The sequence below is a fragment of the Prunus dulcis genome, chromosome 4 (genome assembly GCF_902201215.1).
Source record: "Prunus dulcis chromosome 4, ALMONDv2, whole genome shotgun sequence".
Lineage (NCBI taxonomy): Eukaryota > Viridiplantae > Streptophyta > Magnoliopsida > Rosales > Rosaceae > Prunus > Prunus dulcis.
In genome coordinates, this window is record NC_047653.1 from 13,103,016 (window position 1) to 13,121,266 (window position 18,251).

An 18,251-nucleotide genomic window follows, 5' to 3' on the forward strand; every position below is an offset into this window, starting at 1 on the left:
CTGCCTTTTGGGTAGGAATTGATCGATTCTCAGTGTAGCTATTGGATTTTTGAGCTTGAAGTTTCGGTCAATTTTCGGCCTCCGTGATCGGCCACTTCTGGTCAATTGCGCCCGACATTCGCCAAGTGTCGGACACGCACAGGTTCCGACTCGAATTCCAAAGCGGAATTTGGTCCGGGTCCTATCATGACAGGACCCGACCCAATTTTCGCTTTGAAATCCGAGTCGAATCCTGTGCGTGTCCGACACCTGGCGAATGTCGGGCACAAAAGACCTTTTTACCCTTCTCGTCTCAAATTCTCTTCAAATTTCCCTTAGACTTCTGCCGAAAATTCGGCAGAGTCTCCCATGTATTTTGACTAAACCCAAAATTTTTTCACCTGTCAAACAATCAAATAAATCCACACCAACTGCCAGAATATCTCAAATTACAGGTCTCAACTCCAGTTTTTCGGTAAAACTAGATATCAGAGCATTTTCTAAGGTTCACAAAGTTTCAGGGATTTTTCCGCAAAACTTTACCTTATTTGGTGGAGCGGAAGCTAGGGATGGCCCGATGGTGGGTGCCTGCACTCATCTACTGCCTGGGGGCGAAAAACAAGTTTAAAATTGTGAGTGGACAAAAATACAGTTCTTAGAAACAAGTTAGAACATAATAACCCCCGTTTTGAAATAGCTAAGGATATAAATCGATAATTTAACTATATTCCAATATAAGAAATTCAATAAGCATGAATAAGTATGCTGATGAATATACTTGCATAACTGATCAAATATAAAGACATCAATGCCTGAGAAATCAGAGAAGCTGGTATAAAATAATTGAAAGTCATAATTAAATAAGAGAAAACTCAAAATCCTTTGAAAATACCACCTATTTGTACCCCGGTCATATCCGTCAATTCCCCTAGCAGGTCTCGGCCGCCACGCAGTCTATCCGAGCCGCAAACTGGCGAAATCAGGGGACTATGATCAGCCTGATCCGCCGGCAGATTCCTCGATGACACCAAGTCAGCTCGAGTCGCTCTGGCAGGATGCAGGGGACCGTAGTCAGCTTGATCCGCAATCCTGGCAGGTCTCGGGGACACAGAGTCAGCCGAGCCGCAATCCTGGCAGGTCTCGGGACACCAAATCTGCCGAGCCGCAAATCCTGGCACTCACGGTCCGAGCGTCCCCGAAACTCTTGAGGCAAAGTCAAGTGTACTGACGTAAACTGAAAACGGACTGGATGTCCGTAGACATCGGTCCAACTCTGGGTAATCACCAAATAAAGGGTGGGTACATGGTGGTTTTAAAATAAACTATTTTGAGAAAAATCTAATAACTCACTGGATCTCAGTAAATCTGAAACTTAACTGCTATCTCCTTTAGTAAAGTTCTCAAACTCAACTTTTTATATTACTGGGGCTTCAGTAACTAAGCATCACGTAGATCAAAGTACTTAACAGTACAAAACATGTTCGAAAGAACAGTTCATAAAACTTAGTCAAATAAACTCATTTATAAAAGCTTATTTATATAAAATTAATGTAAAATCATTTAAGTAAACTTATTTATATAAATCATTTATGTAACTCATTTATATAAAATCATTCATGAAAGAAAGTCCACTCACAGATGGTCCGAGCTAATTGGACCACTCGAAGGTCCCTCTTGCGGGTCGACTGGACCTCTGGTGCCTGGGTCGACGGAAATGGTGGCCGGAGGAGGGAGATCGGAGGCCTTGAAGTTTCTGTGATTTTGGATGAGCTCCGGTTGTTCTTTCGCAGTTTCTGGCCAGCACAGGTCACCGGCGGCTGGGGGATCGACCGGGAAAGGTAGGGGACTCGACGGTGGTTCCAACGCCACTGGTCCCGTGGCCAGGGGTGCTCGGAGACGGCGCCAGCTAGCTCTGGAAGGCGGTGGCCCGTTTTTTCGCGCGAGAAGAGAGAGTTGCTGGGTTTTTATAGATCCAACTTCGATATATTTACGGTTATGCCACTGAGACTCTTTTGACCATAACTCTTTCATTACAACTCCGATTCGGGCCCACTACGTGTCTTTGAACTCGTTTGGCCGTGCTCTACGCAACGGCGCAAGCGGAACTACCAAATTCTTTCTCGATCAAAAAGTCAATTTTTTCCCTATTAAATAATGCGAGGGCAAAATTGTCTTTTTGCTAGAAGATATTAATCATACTTTTTAGATATTTTGTTATTTCCTTAATATTTTGTTTTGGGTTATTACATGTCAGGTCTCCCCCGTCTTGTCAACAAAGTCCTCGACACAAAAATATGCTTACCAGAAAAAGCCATGCCACTAACAATCAGATGCCCAACATCAGTTTACGCACGCTTCTGATTCCCACCTGATGCTGCATACTTGGCACCCCTTGAGCCGAAGAGGCGATTGTCACTTGCCTTGGCAGTGATTCCAAATTAAGGACTCTTTTCTGATCTTGCCAATCGAAGTATACTGTCATGCTCGGGACGACGTGGAGATCATTTTAGATCGAAAAACAGTCACTAAACTAGGGGCCCTGTGAGACCCTGAATATTTTGAGATGCTTAGAAAATAGTTCATAATTTTCAAAGAATTTTATGAAAATTTGGGAGTTGATTTGAATTAATTTGGTTTAATTTGGTTTGTGGTTTATTAGAAGTGAACAAGAAAATATTTAAAATTTTGTGGAAGTCAAATGGTAGTTTGGAAGTCATAAGATGAAAGTACATGTAATTATGAGTTCGTAGGATTTTCGGGAATTTTTCTGGGACCCCGATGAATTTCTAATGAATATTCAAAACTGATCCACTCAAAAAGTGACATGTGGCAGCTGCCGGTTGGATTGCTTGAAATAGAGTTTAAAAAAAAATCTTAGAGAATTGCTGGATAAAAAGCCCAAAGTCAGCTGGGACTTCTTTCTTCTTCTCCTTCGATACGTACAGGTTCAAACGAAAGAAATTGTCTTCAACATCTTCAGAAAATCATATCTTTAGTTATAGTGCTTCGATACGTATATTTTGGGTGCTGTTATTCAGGTTTTTAAATTCGTTCAATTTGGGGTTTTTCAGTTTGTAAGGTTCAATCCAATGGTTTAAGTTGTTATTTAGGTTGTTTGTTGTAAGTGGAAGCTTATATGAGGATTGAAAATGAATTCAGAGAAAGTGAGATATAGATTTAGGTTGGTTTGATTGCTGGAATATTGTACAGAGTTCATGTTCATGAGATTTTGTGGTTTTTTGTTATGTGCTTGGGACATGGCTCGTGGGATTAGGCGATTGGGTACAGGGAAGCTTTCCCACGGCGCCATCACTATGGAAGTGGATTAATTTGACTCCTACAACTACTCAACAACTAAAATCTAAGGACATGCAAACTCCTACAATTATGCAGCAACTAATAAACATGTAACCACTTCCATCAACTCATGAATGGACCCACTTTGGAGAGAGCATGTGACAATTTTGGAGTTTGATGCATAACTTGAGTGATTTGGATAAATTATATGAGGTTTAATTGTGTAAATGGTATTGAGATGGAGATTGGAAGAAGAAACTTTGGAATTTGGCCTGGGAAATAACTGGATTAGCAGCAGGGACCTGTGTGCAAATTATTATGCAATTTTTGGGAGCAGTTTTGTCCTTTATCAAAACGTTAAGGGACCAAAGTGTAATTATTGAACGTTCAGGGACAGATTTTTCATTTTAGTAAAATGAAGGCCTCTAATGAAATTGGAGTAGAGTTAAGGGGGGAATGTAAGGAACCCTAGTTATAAAGAAATTGGACAGCATTTAATTACTACTTACGGGACAAATGGTAACACTTTTTATTGTTGAAATAGGGACTCCAATTACCGTGAGACTTGTATTTCATCGTGGTGTTGGAGAGGCATGTCTTACTCTTAGCATGGAATCTAGGTTGGGAGCTTCTCGGGGGAACCTTTACGGAGGTTTATTTAATTAAATTTCGTGAATATTATATGATTGTATGATAAATGATGAAATTCTTGATATTAATTGGTTGATACACTTGAGATGGTTTGAGGATGTAATATTGTTTCTCTTAATGTTTATGAACTCTTGGTCTTGGATATAAATTTAATTTTGGAATATGAATATTGATGATCAGTGATTATAATTTGGTTTAGATGCATTTGAAATGTGATTGGTGAAAGAGGGAATTATTTGAGAAATTATTCATGTGAGTGGTGATTATTGGAATTCTTGGGTTGATTAAGTAATTATGGAAGAGAGTATTGGAAAGTTTCTTTTGGGTAGTTGATTCTAATTCTTGGTAGGTACCAAGTTCTATGGATCCCACAGTGCACATGATTTTTATTGGGTGTTTTGAGACTGGCGATAGGGAGTTAAGCAAGATGACTAACAAAAGGGGAATTATGGAATGATTGAGATGAGTGTTAGTTCATATAAATGGGCATTCGAGATCAAGTGGTATAAGAATATGGTATGAGACGTGCAAAGTATGTTTGTTCAGTTATATGAATTAATAGGAATATACGAGAAGTTTGCATTGCACTCATGCATTACTATTGTTAATTTGATACGTGACTACATGATGCCATGACACTTAATTTAGTGTTATCAATCTACTGTGATAAGGTTTTACGTCCCTACTGTGCTATTGATGCTCACACCTCAAAATATTTTTTGATAGGTTTGTGAGTTGAGATAACTTATAGCCTAAGAGGAAGCAGATCTTGTTTAGGTATATATTTTTAGATATTCTTTGGGAAGGTTGACCTTTTAGTCTTCTTTTATTTATTGTATCATGCACTGAGTTCAAGATTAGGTCCATGTGCCGCCGACAGTGGCAGTGGTTTGGGATAGGTTTTTGGTGATAGAAAAACTCAACATCGCTAGGAAAGACTTATACCAAAAGTTGAAGCACAACTAGGGGAACAATCTTTACTTTTGGACCCCGGCCAAAAAGTGGCCTGATTAGCCTAAAAATGGCCAAATCAGTGAAGGTTTTGTGACCAAAATTTCTCGATCGGGCCTGGTCGGGTTTTCAAGGGAAAGTGCTAAGGAGGAAGAAGGCTACCTTTTGCAAGGAATATCGCGGCCTAGGTTGGCGGGGAAGATTTTCCGACTTGTGGCCTGCCTTACGGCGACTAGGCAAAGTCGAAATTTCGTTAGGAAAACAAGGAGGCATTGTGCTTCTCTTTTTTTTTTTTTGTGAGAGAGAGGAGAGAAAATCGGGGAGAGCGAAGAGTGAAGAGAAAGTGAGGAGAGAGAAATTGTCATGAGTTTAAATAATTCGATTTTTTTCAAAACTTATGGTTGTGGCACTGTACTTTCGTTGACCGTAACTTCTTTGTTTTAACTCTAGCTCAATGCGTGGTACGTGTCTACGAACTCGTGAGAGCAAGCACTATGAAGTTGAGCGAATAAAATTCCAAAAACCAGTTCCGAACAAAAAGTGAACCCTAAACCACTTAAAAAAAACCTAAGGACAAAACCGTCCAATTATGTTAAAATTTCGAAAATTAAAATTAAAATTGAAATCGGGACAGGATGTTACACACATCATTCTACCTAAGTTGAATGAATTCGTAAAACTTAAATACACATATTAACCGTTAATGCCCCACCTTGTGGGAGTCACTAGACTAGGTGTTTAAGTGTCACACAATACTTTTTCGTGATTGTGGGTTTGTGGGAAGGCAAATTAACGAGGATTCTTCTATTGAGCTAGAACATATAGGCTTTGAATCCATGAAGGTTACGTGCAAAGAATTAATAAGACACTGCATGGAATTTTTCTTCTTCTAGTGCTACAAAAAGCTTATAAGAGGCTTTGAAAAGATTTACTACTCTCTTGACCTTAAGCCGGAAATTTGGAAAGCATAGTTGATAGTTGTGGTGGGTTGTAAAGAAGAGAAGATCTCAATCGAGTAGGTAGAGAATGTCAACCTATTTTCCTCATATAATTCATGCGCGGCGACTTTGTTTTCATTTTATTTTATTGTAAATCAATGAGAAAAAGCAAACTGCAAAAGAATAAAAATTTATATAACAACAATATTAAATTCCTCGTGCGTTGACAAAAACAACTTCAAAACAAATTTGTTTAACCTTTCAACGAACAGAAGAAAAATCCATTTAATTTTTTTAAAATTAGGACTTTTTTTTGTAAAAAAAAAATTAGGAAATTAGGTTGCTGAAGAAAAATGCTTGGTTTTAGGTAGATGATACTATAATTATTTTATTGTTCCTTGATGATATTTATCCAATATTCAGTATGGTGGACAACTGGTTTTGTTCTGTTCTTACTGAAAATAATGATTCATAAAGTATGTCCCTTCCTCCATAGCATATGATAAAAGCGATCGATCATAATATATATATATACACCATCAATCAAGTATCATTTTAGTTTTGAGAGAGAGAGAGAGAGAGAGAGAGAGAGAGAGAGAGAGAGAGAGAGAGAGAGAGAGAGAGAGATGTATATGTATATTCACTGCGATGAAGTACAGGTAAATGGATATGGTGATGACATTGACAAGAATTAATAAATCATCCAAAATAGTTTGCTACCACAGAGAAAGGAACTAAGCAAAGTCCTCTTTTCTTCAGGTCTGTGCAGTCACTTTCCCTCCCAATAAAGCCCAATTCATTTCTCTCATCTACTAACAGCCCAGAAGTACTTCCTTTCTCCTATACAACAAAATTTCAACACACAATCAGGTGCAGATATAAATTAATAACGCATTGTTTCCAAAACACAAAAAAACAGAAGAAATAAAAGACAATGAAAAAAAAAGAAAAAAGAATGGTAATAATTAATTGCTGTTTTACCGTATAAGATATGTCCGGGTTATTGTTTTGCTGTGTTGGTCTCACATCTGACTGGTTTAGATTAAAAACCTATTGACAAGAGCAAAATGAAAATTAATTAAATCTTTAAAAGGCTGAATATAAATTAAAGTTTTCTTTTGGTAAGCATAAATTAAACATTTGACTTGAAATTAACAAGATTAAAAAAGCATTAGACCAACAAAAAAGAAGAAGAATTAATTAGGAATTAGGATCCTCACCTTGGGACTATTTACCGGAGAGCTAGCCGTATCCTCCAAAGCATCATCAAGAAAATCTTCTTTCCCTTTTTTCCTGTCGAATTCGAAACTCGATCTATAATCGAACCCTAAAACTTCTCCATTAATAGCACTCAACTTTCTGGTAACCGCAGAAGCAGCATCGGAGATTATGGAAGAGTTTTCATAACCATATGAGGAGAAGGGACTGCGTTCATCATCGTCCCCATCATCATTATTGCTTGTCAACAAATCTTCCAAGTACATAGTCCAACTACTCTCCTCAGGGGACTCATGAGAAGTGGCTCTTGTATTTTCAGAAGACACAGATTTTCTCATCATAGAGTTAATAGAGTGATGATCTTCCATCTGTGTAGTAGGGTTTTGAATCAAGAAGATGATGAAAATAGGAAAATATATACAGCAAGTAGTGTTGGGGAATTCAAGAAAACAAGTCTTGAGAAGAGTAGCTATATATAGTAGAGTAAGTAGAGAACAGAGGGAAATTATATATAGCCTTGGAATCTTGATGTAGGGACCACATGATAAGAGGGAGTAGGAGAAAAATTTGGCTGCAGCAACTGCCTCTGAGAGAGAGGGTTTGACCTTTGTGGTGTAAGGTTAGATATACACCAACAGAGATTTGCCAAATTTTTCTAGGGTGGACTTACCTTTCCACTAAATTTGTGTTGAATGAGTCACTTAAATTATATGTAGTCACAGAAGACTTTGGACTAGTTCTTTGCTCATTTTATTATATCTCAGCAGAGCAGGAGAAGTTATTTGTATATTTAAACAGTTTGATAAACTCTAGTAGTTATCTAATCATTCTCTTCCCACAGAAGATATGCCCCACCATCAACAATTTTAATAATGATTTGAAGATGACATTCCATGAAAGTGGGATTAATTAGTGTCGACAATAAGCCCATATATCACATTGTATTTCTTAATTATGCAATTGAAAATATCGACAAAATATTGATCTTTATTTAAGTTATTTTAAGATTGTCTGGACTGTTTGTTATGAAAATAATGAGAAAATATCGACAATATATCGAGACGACATAGCTATGATGAGACTATTTATAGAGTATTACTATTTGAAAATTTTACTGTGATAATAATGGTATTGGAGAATACTTCATAAAAGAAAAACTAAAATTAAAACTTCCAGAGCCTTTGATATTAATATAATTGCATCGGATCATTGTCGCCTCATCAGGTGGGTAGCTTGATGCCAAGACATAATTAACAACTTTGCAGGCTGCCCAATATCTCACGAGAAGAGAAGAGAGCAATGTATTTGGCCACCATGTTAGGATTTGAAATTGTTTCTATATAGATCATCCGTTGAAAACTTGAAAGCATATATACACACCTCCCATCAATGGATAGAATAGAATGATGAATTCGATTGACTTAACAGAAACAACTTAATTATATTAAAATAAATGTTCAAATTTGTTAATGACTTTGGCCTTTCTTGCCGATTGTCAATGCTTTGTTTAAGGCTTGATCTGTTCTCGGCCTTGTTTTGCTATGTGACTGCTCATATAAAGTCCAATAAAAAAGTGAAAAAATTAGATGAAGTGATCGTGATTATAGTTGAAATAAGTTTGCAACTCGCACTCCCATTGTGGCCGTTTGCCCTTGAAATATTGAGATATATACCTTAAGAAATTCACTAATCAATTAAAAAGATCCAGCTATTTCCAAGAAAATCCTTTCATTCAAAGCACATGATGGCTCTCCAAAATTGTCTCCACCATGGGAGAAACCTTTGCCTAGGATAGTGAGTGGTGATCGATGTCACCGCCTGACCTAGACTTTAGTCCTTGTGTATGAAAACATTTAAACTGTCATTTGGTGATCTTCTAATCTATAATTAATCCCATGTCTTTTAGCAACTTTTTGCCTAAACTATAAGAGCATTTCCAGTGGGAGGGGCTAGCCCGAGCAAGAGGCCCCCTAGGCCTCCAATCCCATTTCCAGAGGCCAAGGGTTGCCAGGGCAAGCGCTGGACTCCACCAGTCTGTGCAAGGCCTAAAACAAGACTTGTTTAGGCTGCTGCCTGAACAAGATAACTTAATGCTGACTTCATTGTGACATCAGCTGTCACTGATCAGTAAATCGATCATTTTCCTCTAACGACCCTTTGGCATGTCTTAGCCACTTTAATTTAAGCACTCATAATCTCTCTCTCCAATTTTATATTACATTGCATAAGCGAAACCATTTCTTAATGGTTGGTTAACCTATCATTATTGACTTTGCATCATTCTTATGACATTCTTTAGTTGAAGATTTTATGTAGATTTCTTTCAATAAAGAAAACAATGTACTCTATTATATCTCTCAATCATCCCCCCATTAAAAGGGCTTAAACCTACCCTCTTCTCCTCCTTAGTTGATGGGTACCAATCAATTAATCCATAAGGGAATCTAATTAAGGCAGCACATTCGCTCTACATGTGCCACATTCACTTTCTAACCATCAATCTATGAAGGCATTAAATAGATTAATAAAGCATGATATATATAATTAACCAAAATTTGGGTGGTTCTTAGAGGCCCCCCCGTGAGAGGACAACAAATTTCCATATTAGTTTAATTTGGACAATTTGAGGAGGTGACGGGTCTTTTTCCAATGACATGGAGAAGTGATGAATATTTGAGGGCACTACTTGGTGGGTCCCAACAAACACATGATTCCTTGAGAAACTGTTCCTAAATTTAGGTCAAATGCTTTGTGTGTTCGTTTTCAAAGATGTAATCTAATCATGGATTCTTTTGTCATAGTTAGAGGAATGGTTCTTTCAGGGTTCGATTGTCATTGCAATACACTTTGGCTATTAAAAAAGCATATATATATATATATATATTAATGAAATGGCACATGGGCATTCATGCACGTGTGCCCTACCAGATGCTTTGCACATGCCACCACATGCATGTTTGGTTTGGCCACGCAGACAAAATGAGTCACCGAACCAAACTTTATATTATGTTTGTTCGTTCCAGGTTCATCTCTAGAAAAAGGATATTTTCAGAAGAAAAAAACAAGAGAAGAAGCTGAAATTTTGGATTTAATCTGTTTCAGGTTACGTGAGGAGTAAAACTGAGTTATTTACACTGATACTTTTTTATGGCATTTTCACAAAATTTGAAATTTCAAAAATTATACTAATATTCAAAAAAAAAAAATTAAATGAAAAAATTAACCTCAATCGACTACCTCACGGTGTTTTTGTCATCTGAAGACTTACCATTACCATTATAGGTGAGTCGTGTAAATATATATTGGTCATATAATTGTGTTAATTTTACGAAAAGACAGGAATGATGCGTCACTAGCATATGAACATGGTTGATCACATGCTTGTCCCAGCAGTGGCAGTGGCAGGGAGTGGTTAATTTATTGGATGCCCTTCAAGTTGAACCAAATGTTGGCTTTTCTGTACTGGAAAACCAAATGTCTGATAATTTCATATGTTCCCTGTAATAAATATATATGTCCATGGCTGTACTATATATAGTGGCCCGCACTCTTTCGGTTTAGGGAAACTAATTACGGCCAAGAATTTGCCCTAACACTCACCTTCACAATGGTTGGTTTCGTTGATTTCCTTTCCTTGTATTTTCTCATCTTTTCAGTTTCCAAATTTCCTTCATTTGAGAAAGAGAGAGGAGAGCGAGAGAAATGAGCGGAGGCTAGCAGCAGCAGGTGACGCTAGGGTGTTTCTCACACACACGCTACCACGGTGCTATGGCAGTTCGAACCTAAGACCACTAGTAAGCAAATCAAGGCATTTTTCCACTAAGCTTGTTGGCCCTTTTCTTTTTAGACTTTAAGGTTTACTTTTATTTGGAAGGGTATATTTGTTGTCTTTCATTGTAAAAACAAGACACTAGATGTTCTTAGATATTTGTTATGTTTAAATAAAAAAACTCAAATGTATAATAAAGTCTAAGTGTCACTGATTAATTATTTGAAGAGGAATAAGAATAACTAGGGATGACAACGAACCGGTTTAAGGCCGGATATGGCAATACCATCCCTGTCCCCGTTCCCTATTGCCTCCCATATCATACTCTTAAGTAAACAAACAATAATAAGCCACATGTTACATTCAGCATGAAGCTTTACACGTCTCATAACATTCTTACCTGGCCTCTTTCCTGAAATGGAACCTATTCAGATGAATGCTTGTTCAGTAGCAACAGTGGACACACAAGCTGGTCACACAGCCAACTACTTATGGACCATATTACCCTACTACATGGCCAAAGCTGATGTAGTCCATCCACGGTAAGCTGGACGAAAGTTCATCAATCTACGCCTCTAATAACGATAATTAGAAATACCCGTAGATTTAGGGGATCGAACCAATGCAGCCTTACTGCAGCCTGCGCTCTCAGCCAGTAGTTTAAACATCTCGGATTCGCACAAGTGCAAAAATATCCATAAATAATCTCAAATTACAATACCCTCTAATCTCAAGGTTATCTCCAAAATCATAGTAATCTCAGTTCTCATGACAACAAAAGTATCATGCATGCTATGCCAATTTTAAAAGAGCATACAATCATGAATACACTTAACCGTGAGAAACTAATTAAGGAAAAGGTCAAGGGAAAGCTCTAGACCTCAAGTTCATTACGTCTTTGAGATAGAGTCCAAAGTGGACAAGTCTAATCAACAAGCCATGCTTGTTAGGGCATGGGATGGGAGTACAATTTCATGTCAGTTTATCATCTTTCTATACTGTCAGGAAACGAAATAAAAAATCAATGTAAATCAAATAACCAATTTGATCAAGACCAATTAAACAATAAACAATCATGTATCATACATATAAGGTTATAAGGAAAATCCAAGTTAGAGGTATGTCGAGTCCCCCTACCTGGATTACAAGCAGACAATCCAAACAAGTTTTCCAAATTCACAGCACCAGCACCAGCACCAGCATTTCAAGAGATCAACTCACGAGCCGTATAAACCACGAAGAATGCCAAATATTAGTCACAAATCTTCACAACTTTAGAGCATACCATTCCTTCCCTAGAGCAACTGTAGCTTCATTTAAGCCACAGGAAGACTTAAAACCTAGAGGTATGCTAAAGACAATTTCATAAAGTGTTGAATGCTAAAGTGAAAGTCTTCTTTAAATATGTGCCAACTATCGAATACAATTCTATTCAAGTTAAATTAGGGCTAAAAATATTCTTGGCAGGTTTACTTTAACATACTCAAAATTCAAAACCTATGGAGTTATAGAACTGGGCCAAAACCATATTTAAAAACAAAAGGTGATGTGGGTTCGCCGATTTTCAGCTGCGCTACTGTATTTTGTAAGTCCATGAAAATGTCACACTTAAGTTAAATCAGTCAAAAATTTACAGGTTCAAACAAAACATGTGAAACTAAGGGCCTGTTCAAAAAATTTGAGTTCCCTAAGGGCCTTGTTTTTAAGAAAACATGTGAAAATTTCAGTTCATGTACAATTGTCTTTCAAGCTTGTAATTGGAAGTGAAAAATAAAAAAATATAACGGACTGAAATTCCATGTAACTCGAAGTAACGGAAGTCCGAAAACATATTCAAAACGGGTTATGCTGCATAGCATGCTGCAGAATTCATGCAGTATACTCTTTATGTTTGAAATTACACCAAAGTATTTGAGACAATCTCTGACATGTCCAATTTGATGTAACAAAAGCTTAAAATAAAACTCAAAGCACAACTCAGAAGACAAAAACAGAGAAAACCAGTTATACACCCACCAATGTGTCTTTAAGACATTTCTTCAAACACTTGGTGCTCACTATTTAAAACAGACCCCATGGAGACTATGGGTGAACTAAATGGCTCAAAAGATCTTCAAACACACATTTTCAGAGTACCAATTTTATAAAAATCCCCAAGGTTTAGAGTTTATACCTCAATTTCTCAAAAATAAAAAGTGATAGATCGGTCCTCCTCCTTGTGCATCTCCATCAATAAAGAAGGAGGGATTGTGTTGCCGCATATTTGAAAAGAAGTGAGTTGGTAATCAGTCTAAACTACCAGAACATGATTAAAAGGAACTCTCAAAGTTTATAATTGATCTCACCTCACCATTAATTGAGTCTATAGTATTATTTATTATTATTTTGTTTTCAAATTTGGTACTTGAACTTTGACTCGCATTTCAATTGAGTACCCAAGTTATTATGTGTGTCAATTTAGTACTTGGTTAATGTTTATGGTCGGTTCACGAGTGATTAATAGTAAGGAGTTAGACAAAATAACTAACAAAGAGGAAATCAATGTGAGATTATTACGTTAAGAGTTCACGAGGAACTAGAGACCAAGTTGTATTGAACGTGCATATTCCACTTGTTTTGCTGTATGAATTAACGAATTGAGTATACATGAAGATAATCCAGACACCATGCGTCATATCATTCAAATGTTATCACTTATTTTAATTCGTAATTTGATGTTCAACCCTTATCCATTATGTGATTTTGATGTTGTAAATTTAGAGGAAAATATAATAAAATCTAACTAGACATCGACTTCCCTAATTAATTTCTTCCATTTAATTGTTTGGCAAAAACATCTAATTAATTTTCCACTTAAATTAGGTCTTACAATTATCAATTTGCACCTGAGGCCCGCACTCTCATAAAGATATAGAGAAGGAACTGAATGAGTGACAGCAAACCCTTTGCTCCAAAACCCTAACCAATCAGAGTAAAGCATTCAGCCACGTCAGCTTTCCACGTGGGCTGAATTAGCTTCCATACCTGGCAGTGTCCCCGGAAGTCAAGTCTCCACATCACAAAACCTAAACCTCCTTGAAAGCCCCAAAACAGATCTACACAGTTTCACTCACCATCATCATCTCCAAGCTTTACATTTCCTTCACCCTAATCAGTTCTTGCATATTTTTCAGACCCGCTTCATAAAGTAAATTTAAAAAAAAAAATTAAAAAAATCAGATATATAATCGTATGGGTTAGTTTGACATGGTGGTTTTTTTGGTGTATGCATGTCACAGCTGAAAATGGCAGGAAGAGGAATGACCAGCCACACTCATGTTTCGAGCACTGAAGCAAAAGATTATCTAACAAACATGAATTATTCTGAGAATTTTGATGGAGAAACATCAAATCATGAGCTCCAACATGTAGAGAAGTAAGTTCTTTGCAAAAATCTAGATATTCAAACGGCGTATATATACATGCACTTCTTGTCTTTCTCTTGGTGATCTCTTTTCTATCTAGGGTTTTTTTTTTTTTTTTTGGTTACAATTTTTTGGGGTTTTACTTTGATGTCATCATCATCATGAATCTAATGGCTTTAGGGTTTTTGTTTTCTTCAGATTCGTGGGAGTCTCCGCAGCTTCAGGTAGTGCGATTAACAAGATACAACTTTACTGTGAATCAGGGTTAGAGCTCTGGGTTGATTTAAAGGTAATTAAGTAAAATTACCAGTTATAAAAAAAGTAAAATTACCAACAAAAATAATGGGGCTTTTGTGACTTGAACTAAATTTTATGGTTTTATATATTTGTGGGGAATTTATTTTTTAATTTATTTTTTTGCTTTGTTTTTGTACTTAGGATTATCGGATATGAAGAATTTGAGTCTTATAACCTATATATATATCTATCATCATCTTGATCTGCTTTGATTTCGTGTCATGTTGACCTAGCTCAATCTTATTTCTGATGGATTTTCGAGTTTTATTTGACTTTTTCATTAAACTCAATCTTTCATCGTTTTGACTAATTTTCAGATGGATAGCAACCCACAATACAATTCAGATCATATGCACATGCCTCGACTCACTGCGTTCCCTCAAGGCTCCACACCACAAGTGCCCCTCTCAGATTTTGGGTCACAAACTTTTGGTGGGATCAATAATAAAAGAGCCAGTGACCTGTTAATTTCAATGTCCGTAGGTACAGAAATTAACCGACTCAGAATCTCCGAGCTTGCTTCGAAGGCAATGGAGGAGCTCGTAAAATTGGCTTTTGCTAGAGAGCCTCTATGGAAAGTTGACACAGCGAGCAACACGGAGATTCTTAGTGAGATTGAGTACATGAGGGAGTTTGGGGATATGAATGCCACATTATTGGAGATAGTGAAAATGGTTGAGGTTAGAGAATCTCAATCTCTGCCAAGCTTGGACATGAACAATTCTGAATTTTCAATAGGAAGTCAATATAAGCCAAAAGAACTTGGACCTAAACCTGTTAGTTCTGAAGCTTCAAGAGAAATTGGTTTGGTCAGAATGAATCCTTCAAGCATTGTTCAACTGCTAATGAATTTGGTATGTGCTCTTCTGATTAATTTATTTAATCTTTTGTTTTCCTCTGTAAACAAGTTCAAAAAAAACCGCGAAATATTATTGATTGTTTATACTTTGTTTGATCATCAGAGGCAGTGGTCACAAGCTTTTTCTAATATAGTCTCTAGAGCAGCGATAGTGGGAGTTTTATCATCCACAGGAGTGCAAGGAAACTACGACGGAACTCTTCAAGTGGTAATTATTTTACCCTACTAAAATTTTGTATGGAAGGGTTTCAAAGCAAGACAACTCCAAGCTTTTTTTGCATGCACATAGATATATTTCTAAATGGGAGGATGTTTTATATAAATGATGCTTTCATCTTTTTTGAATGCATTAAATATAACATGTCTTTGATTTTAGCATAACGAAATTCGATTACAACTGATTAAAGGTTGTGTTTTTCCATCTGCGAGAACTATTATGAAGAAAGTACCATATATAACATTGAATCTATATATGACCATGAGTTTGTAATCAATCTCATATGAAACGAGCTTCAGATGATAATGTACATGTGAAAGTTACATTCTTAGGTTTACATACATAATGGGTTGTTAAATTTCAAAATCCCTTCAAAATACTATATTTTTCATCTTTCCTTCTTTAGTTTGCACAGATTTTGGATTGTTACGTTGGTATTGATGTGACATGCATTTATAGTCAATGTTTCATAACCGCAATTGTCCACATGTGACGATTATATATGACCTATTGATTGGTTTGGGATTTACTGTGAGACTCACACTAATAGACGGCTCATGCTAGCATTTTTCTTATATAATGCTTTAGAATAAATCTAATATTCTCAAGTTTTTGTTGTTTCTCTAGATGACAGCTGAATTTCATGCCCCTACACCATTAGTCCCAACTAGAGAAAGTTATTTTGCAAGGTACTGCAAAAAGCTGGGCAGCGACACGTGGGCAGTTGTGGATGTTTCCTTGGAAAAATTGTTTCAATTCCCATCAAGAAACTTTCGAAGACAACCATCAGGCTGTTTGATTCAAGAGATGCCAGATGGATGGTCTAATGTATGTGTGTGTTTGTTAATTAAGTAGACAACATTCTCAGTTTAAATTAGCATGATAGACAAAAGCTTAAACAATATAATGGAGTTCCTTTCATATGCTAGGTTATATGGGTGGAACATGTGGAAGTAGACAATTCACTTGTTCACAATATGTTTGAGCCGCTGGTCAGTTCTGGTTTTGCATTTTGCGCAAAGCGTTGGGTTGCTACGTTGATTCGACAATGTCAATGGCTGGAAACTACAATGGCTAGAAGGACTTGTTTTTCAACTGATGGAGGTATAATTAAATTCAAATTAATTTCTTGCTTGCAGGTTGATAAATTAACTGAGCTGATCTTTCCTTTTGATAAGGGTTTATATCGCAACAGGGAAGGAGAAGCCTGTTAAAGCTTTCGGAGAGGATGGTGAGAAGCTTCTTTAGAGAAAATACCAGTGCTTGTTCTGAAAACAAATGGATGTCACTACCATGGCAAACATCAGGTGCTGAAAATATAAGGATCTCAATGAAGAGTAGCACAGGTGACCCTGGAAGGCCTCCAGGTACTACAATAGTGTTTGCTACTTCCATATACCATCCATTCTCGCGAAAAAAAGTGTTCAGTTTTCTACGGGATGAGAAATGTCGAAGCGAGGTATGTACAGTACTTAACTTTGAATCAATGGTGGTTTGGAAAAATGAGCATAAGTCTATCGATATGGCCAAATCAAAAAGGGATAAAGATCATTACTGGATCCCATGTGAAAAGTAGGAGTAGTTGAGTTTTGTAATTTGAAAAATTACTGTGCAATGGTAACACCATGTGACATAATAATCTCTAAAAGCTTGGGCTCTAAATTCTAACACGTATACGTAAATAGCATTCATTTTTAATCTATACATAATCTTTCCATATATAAACGTCTATTCCAAAGAGATCATCATGCCAATGTACTTACTTTGTTTATAATACAGTGGTGGGATATGCTTGCATTTCAACATGAATTCCATGAATATGCCTATTTCACTATTGGAGAAAATCCGGGAAATCGTGTCTCCATATTGCGATCCATGAATGTGAGTTGCATGCACCCTGTTTTATTTTGTTTCCTTTTCCCTTTTGAAGATTCAACATGTTGTAAGCCTGACTTCAACTTGTGTTAACACAACTGCTTGATTAAATTTGTAGGACAAAACGAACGAGGTTGAAATATTTTACTTGCAAGCCAGTTATACAGACTCAATGGAGTCCTATGTTGTTTATGCACCGATAGATGCATATGCCATGACCGACCTCATCAATGGTGGAAACCCAGATTATGTGGCTATCTTGCCCTCAGGGTTTTCTATCCTTCCTGACAAGCCAATGCACCAGGACGAAACTGGAGGAAATCTTTTGACTATTTCCTTCCACATCGCTCTTGGAGCATCAACCGAAGAACATATGTCTCCTCATCAACATCTCAACGTTGGACATAAAATTCTTGAAACAACCTTGAGTTCAATCAAGGAGGGTTTAGAATTTATGATCTAGAAGTCGATTAAGCCAGTAAGTTGTTCATCTGGTGCAGTTATAAATTTGCCACCAGTGCCTAAGGTCATGTGCATGGTAGAAATTTGAAAAACCTTCCAATGCTATGTGCTTGTATATAGTCGAATCTACTGTATATTACCCATTTTAATGGTTTTCTGACTGATTCTTCAAGGTCATCATGCTCGGATTTTTAGAAATTGATTGTCCAGTAAAAACTAGAATTTTTTAGTTTGATGCATGCATAGATACTCACTAAGATAATTTCATAGCTAATAAAGACTAAACTTATTTATACTATATTTATGGACACATCGATCTCCCATGTCACCATTA

The 18,251-nt window shown here is 36.8% G+C and overlaps 2 protein-coding genes and 1 long non-coding RNA gene across 3 annotated transcripts; 2 read left to right on the plus strand and 1 right to left on the minus strand.

The window, feature by feature from the left end:
• Positions 1-6,413: 6,413 nt before the first annotated feature.
• On the minus strand, positions 6,414-7,516 carry LOC117625968 (vascular-related unknown protein 4-like). Its single transcript, XM_034357575.1, has 3 exons — positions 7,037-7,516; positions 6,798-6,866; positions 6,414-6,656 (listed from the first exon to the last, which is right to left on the minus strand). The coding sequence occupies exons 1-3, from the start codon at positions 7,400-7,402 to the stop codon at positions 6,516-6,518; spliced, it is 576 nt and encodes a 191-aa protein (XP_034213466.1). The 5' UTR covers positions 7,403-7,516; the 3' UTR covers positions 6,414-6,515.
• Positions 7,517-14,087: 6,571 nt separating this feature from the next.
• Positions 14,088-16,828, plus strand: LOC117625406 (homeobox-leucine zipper protein MERISTEM L1-like). Its single transcript, XM_034356960.1, has 8 exons — positions 14,088-14,218; positions 14,406-14,496; positions 14,822-15,151; positions 15,257-15,358; positions 15,467-15,571; positions 16,208-16,408; positions 16,510-16,684; positions 16,776-16,828. The coding sequence occupies exons 1-8, from the start codon at positions 14,088-14,090 to the stop codon at positions 16,826-16,828; spliced, it is 1,188 nt and encodes a 395-aa protein (XP_034212851.1).
• Positions 16,829-16,993: 165 nt separating this feature from the next.
• LOC117626561 lies at positions 16,994-17,634 on the plus strand. The gene is made up of 3 exons (XR_004585593.1): positions 16,994-17,039; positions 17,360-17,461; positions 17,574-17,634. It is a non-coding gene; the product is annotated as an uncharacterized LOC117626561 (long non-coding RNA).
• The last annotated feature ends 617 nt before the right edge of the window (positions 17,635-18,251 follow it).

Bases quoted from the DNA above. Each gene is read 5' to 3' on its own strand.
- LOC117625968 (XM_034357575.1), bottom strand. From the start codon at position 7,402: ATGGAAGATCATCACTCTATTAACTCTATGATGAGAAAATCTGTGTCT. The intron at 6,867-7,036 runs GTGAGGATCCTA...TCTTGTCAATAG, and splicing joins CTCCGGTAAATAGTCCCAAG to GTTTTTAATCTAAACCAGTC. The intron at 6,657-6,797 runs GTAAAACAGCAA...TTTGTTGTATAG, and splicing joins ACCCGGACATATCTTATACG to GAGAAAGGAAGTACTTCTGG.
- LOC117625406 (XM_034356960.1), top strand. From the start codon at position 14,088: ATGGCAGGAAGAGGAATGACCAGCCACACTCATGTTTCGAGCACTGAA. The intron at 14,219-14,405 runs GTAAGTTCTTTG...TGTTTTCTTCAG, and splicing joins GAGCTCCAACATGTAGAGAA to ATTCGTGGGAGTCTCCGCAG. The intron at 15,572-16,207 runs GTAATTATTTTA...TTGTTTCTCTAG, and splicing joins ACGACGGAACTCTTCAAGTG to ATGACAGCTGAATTTCATGC.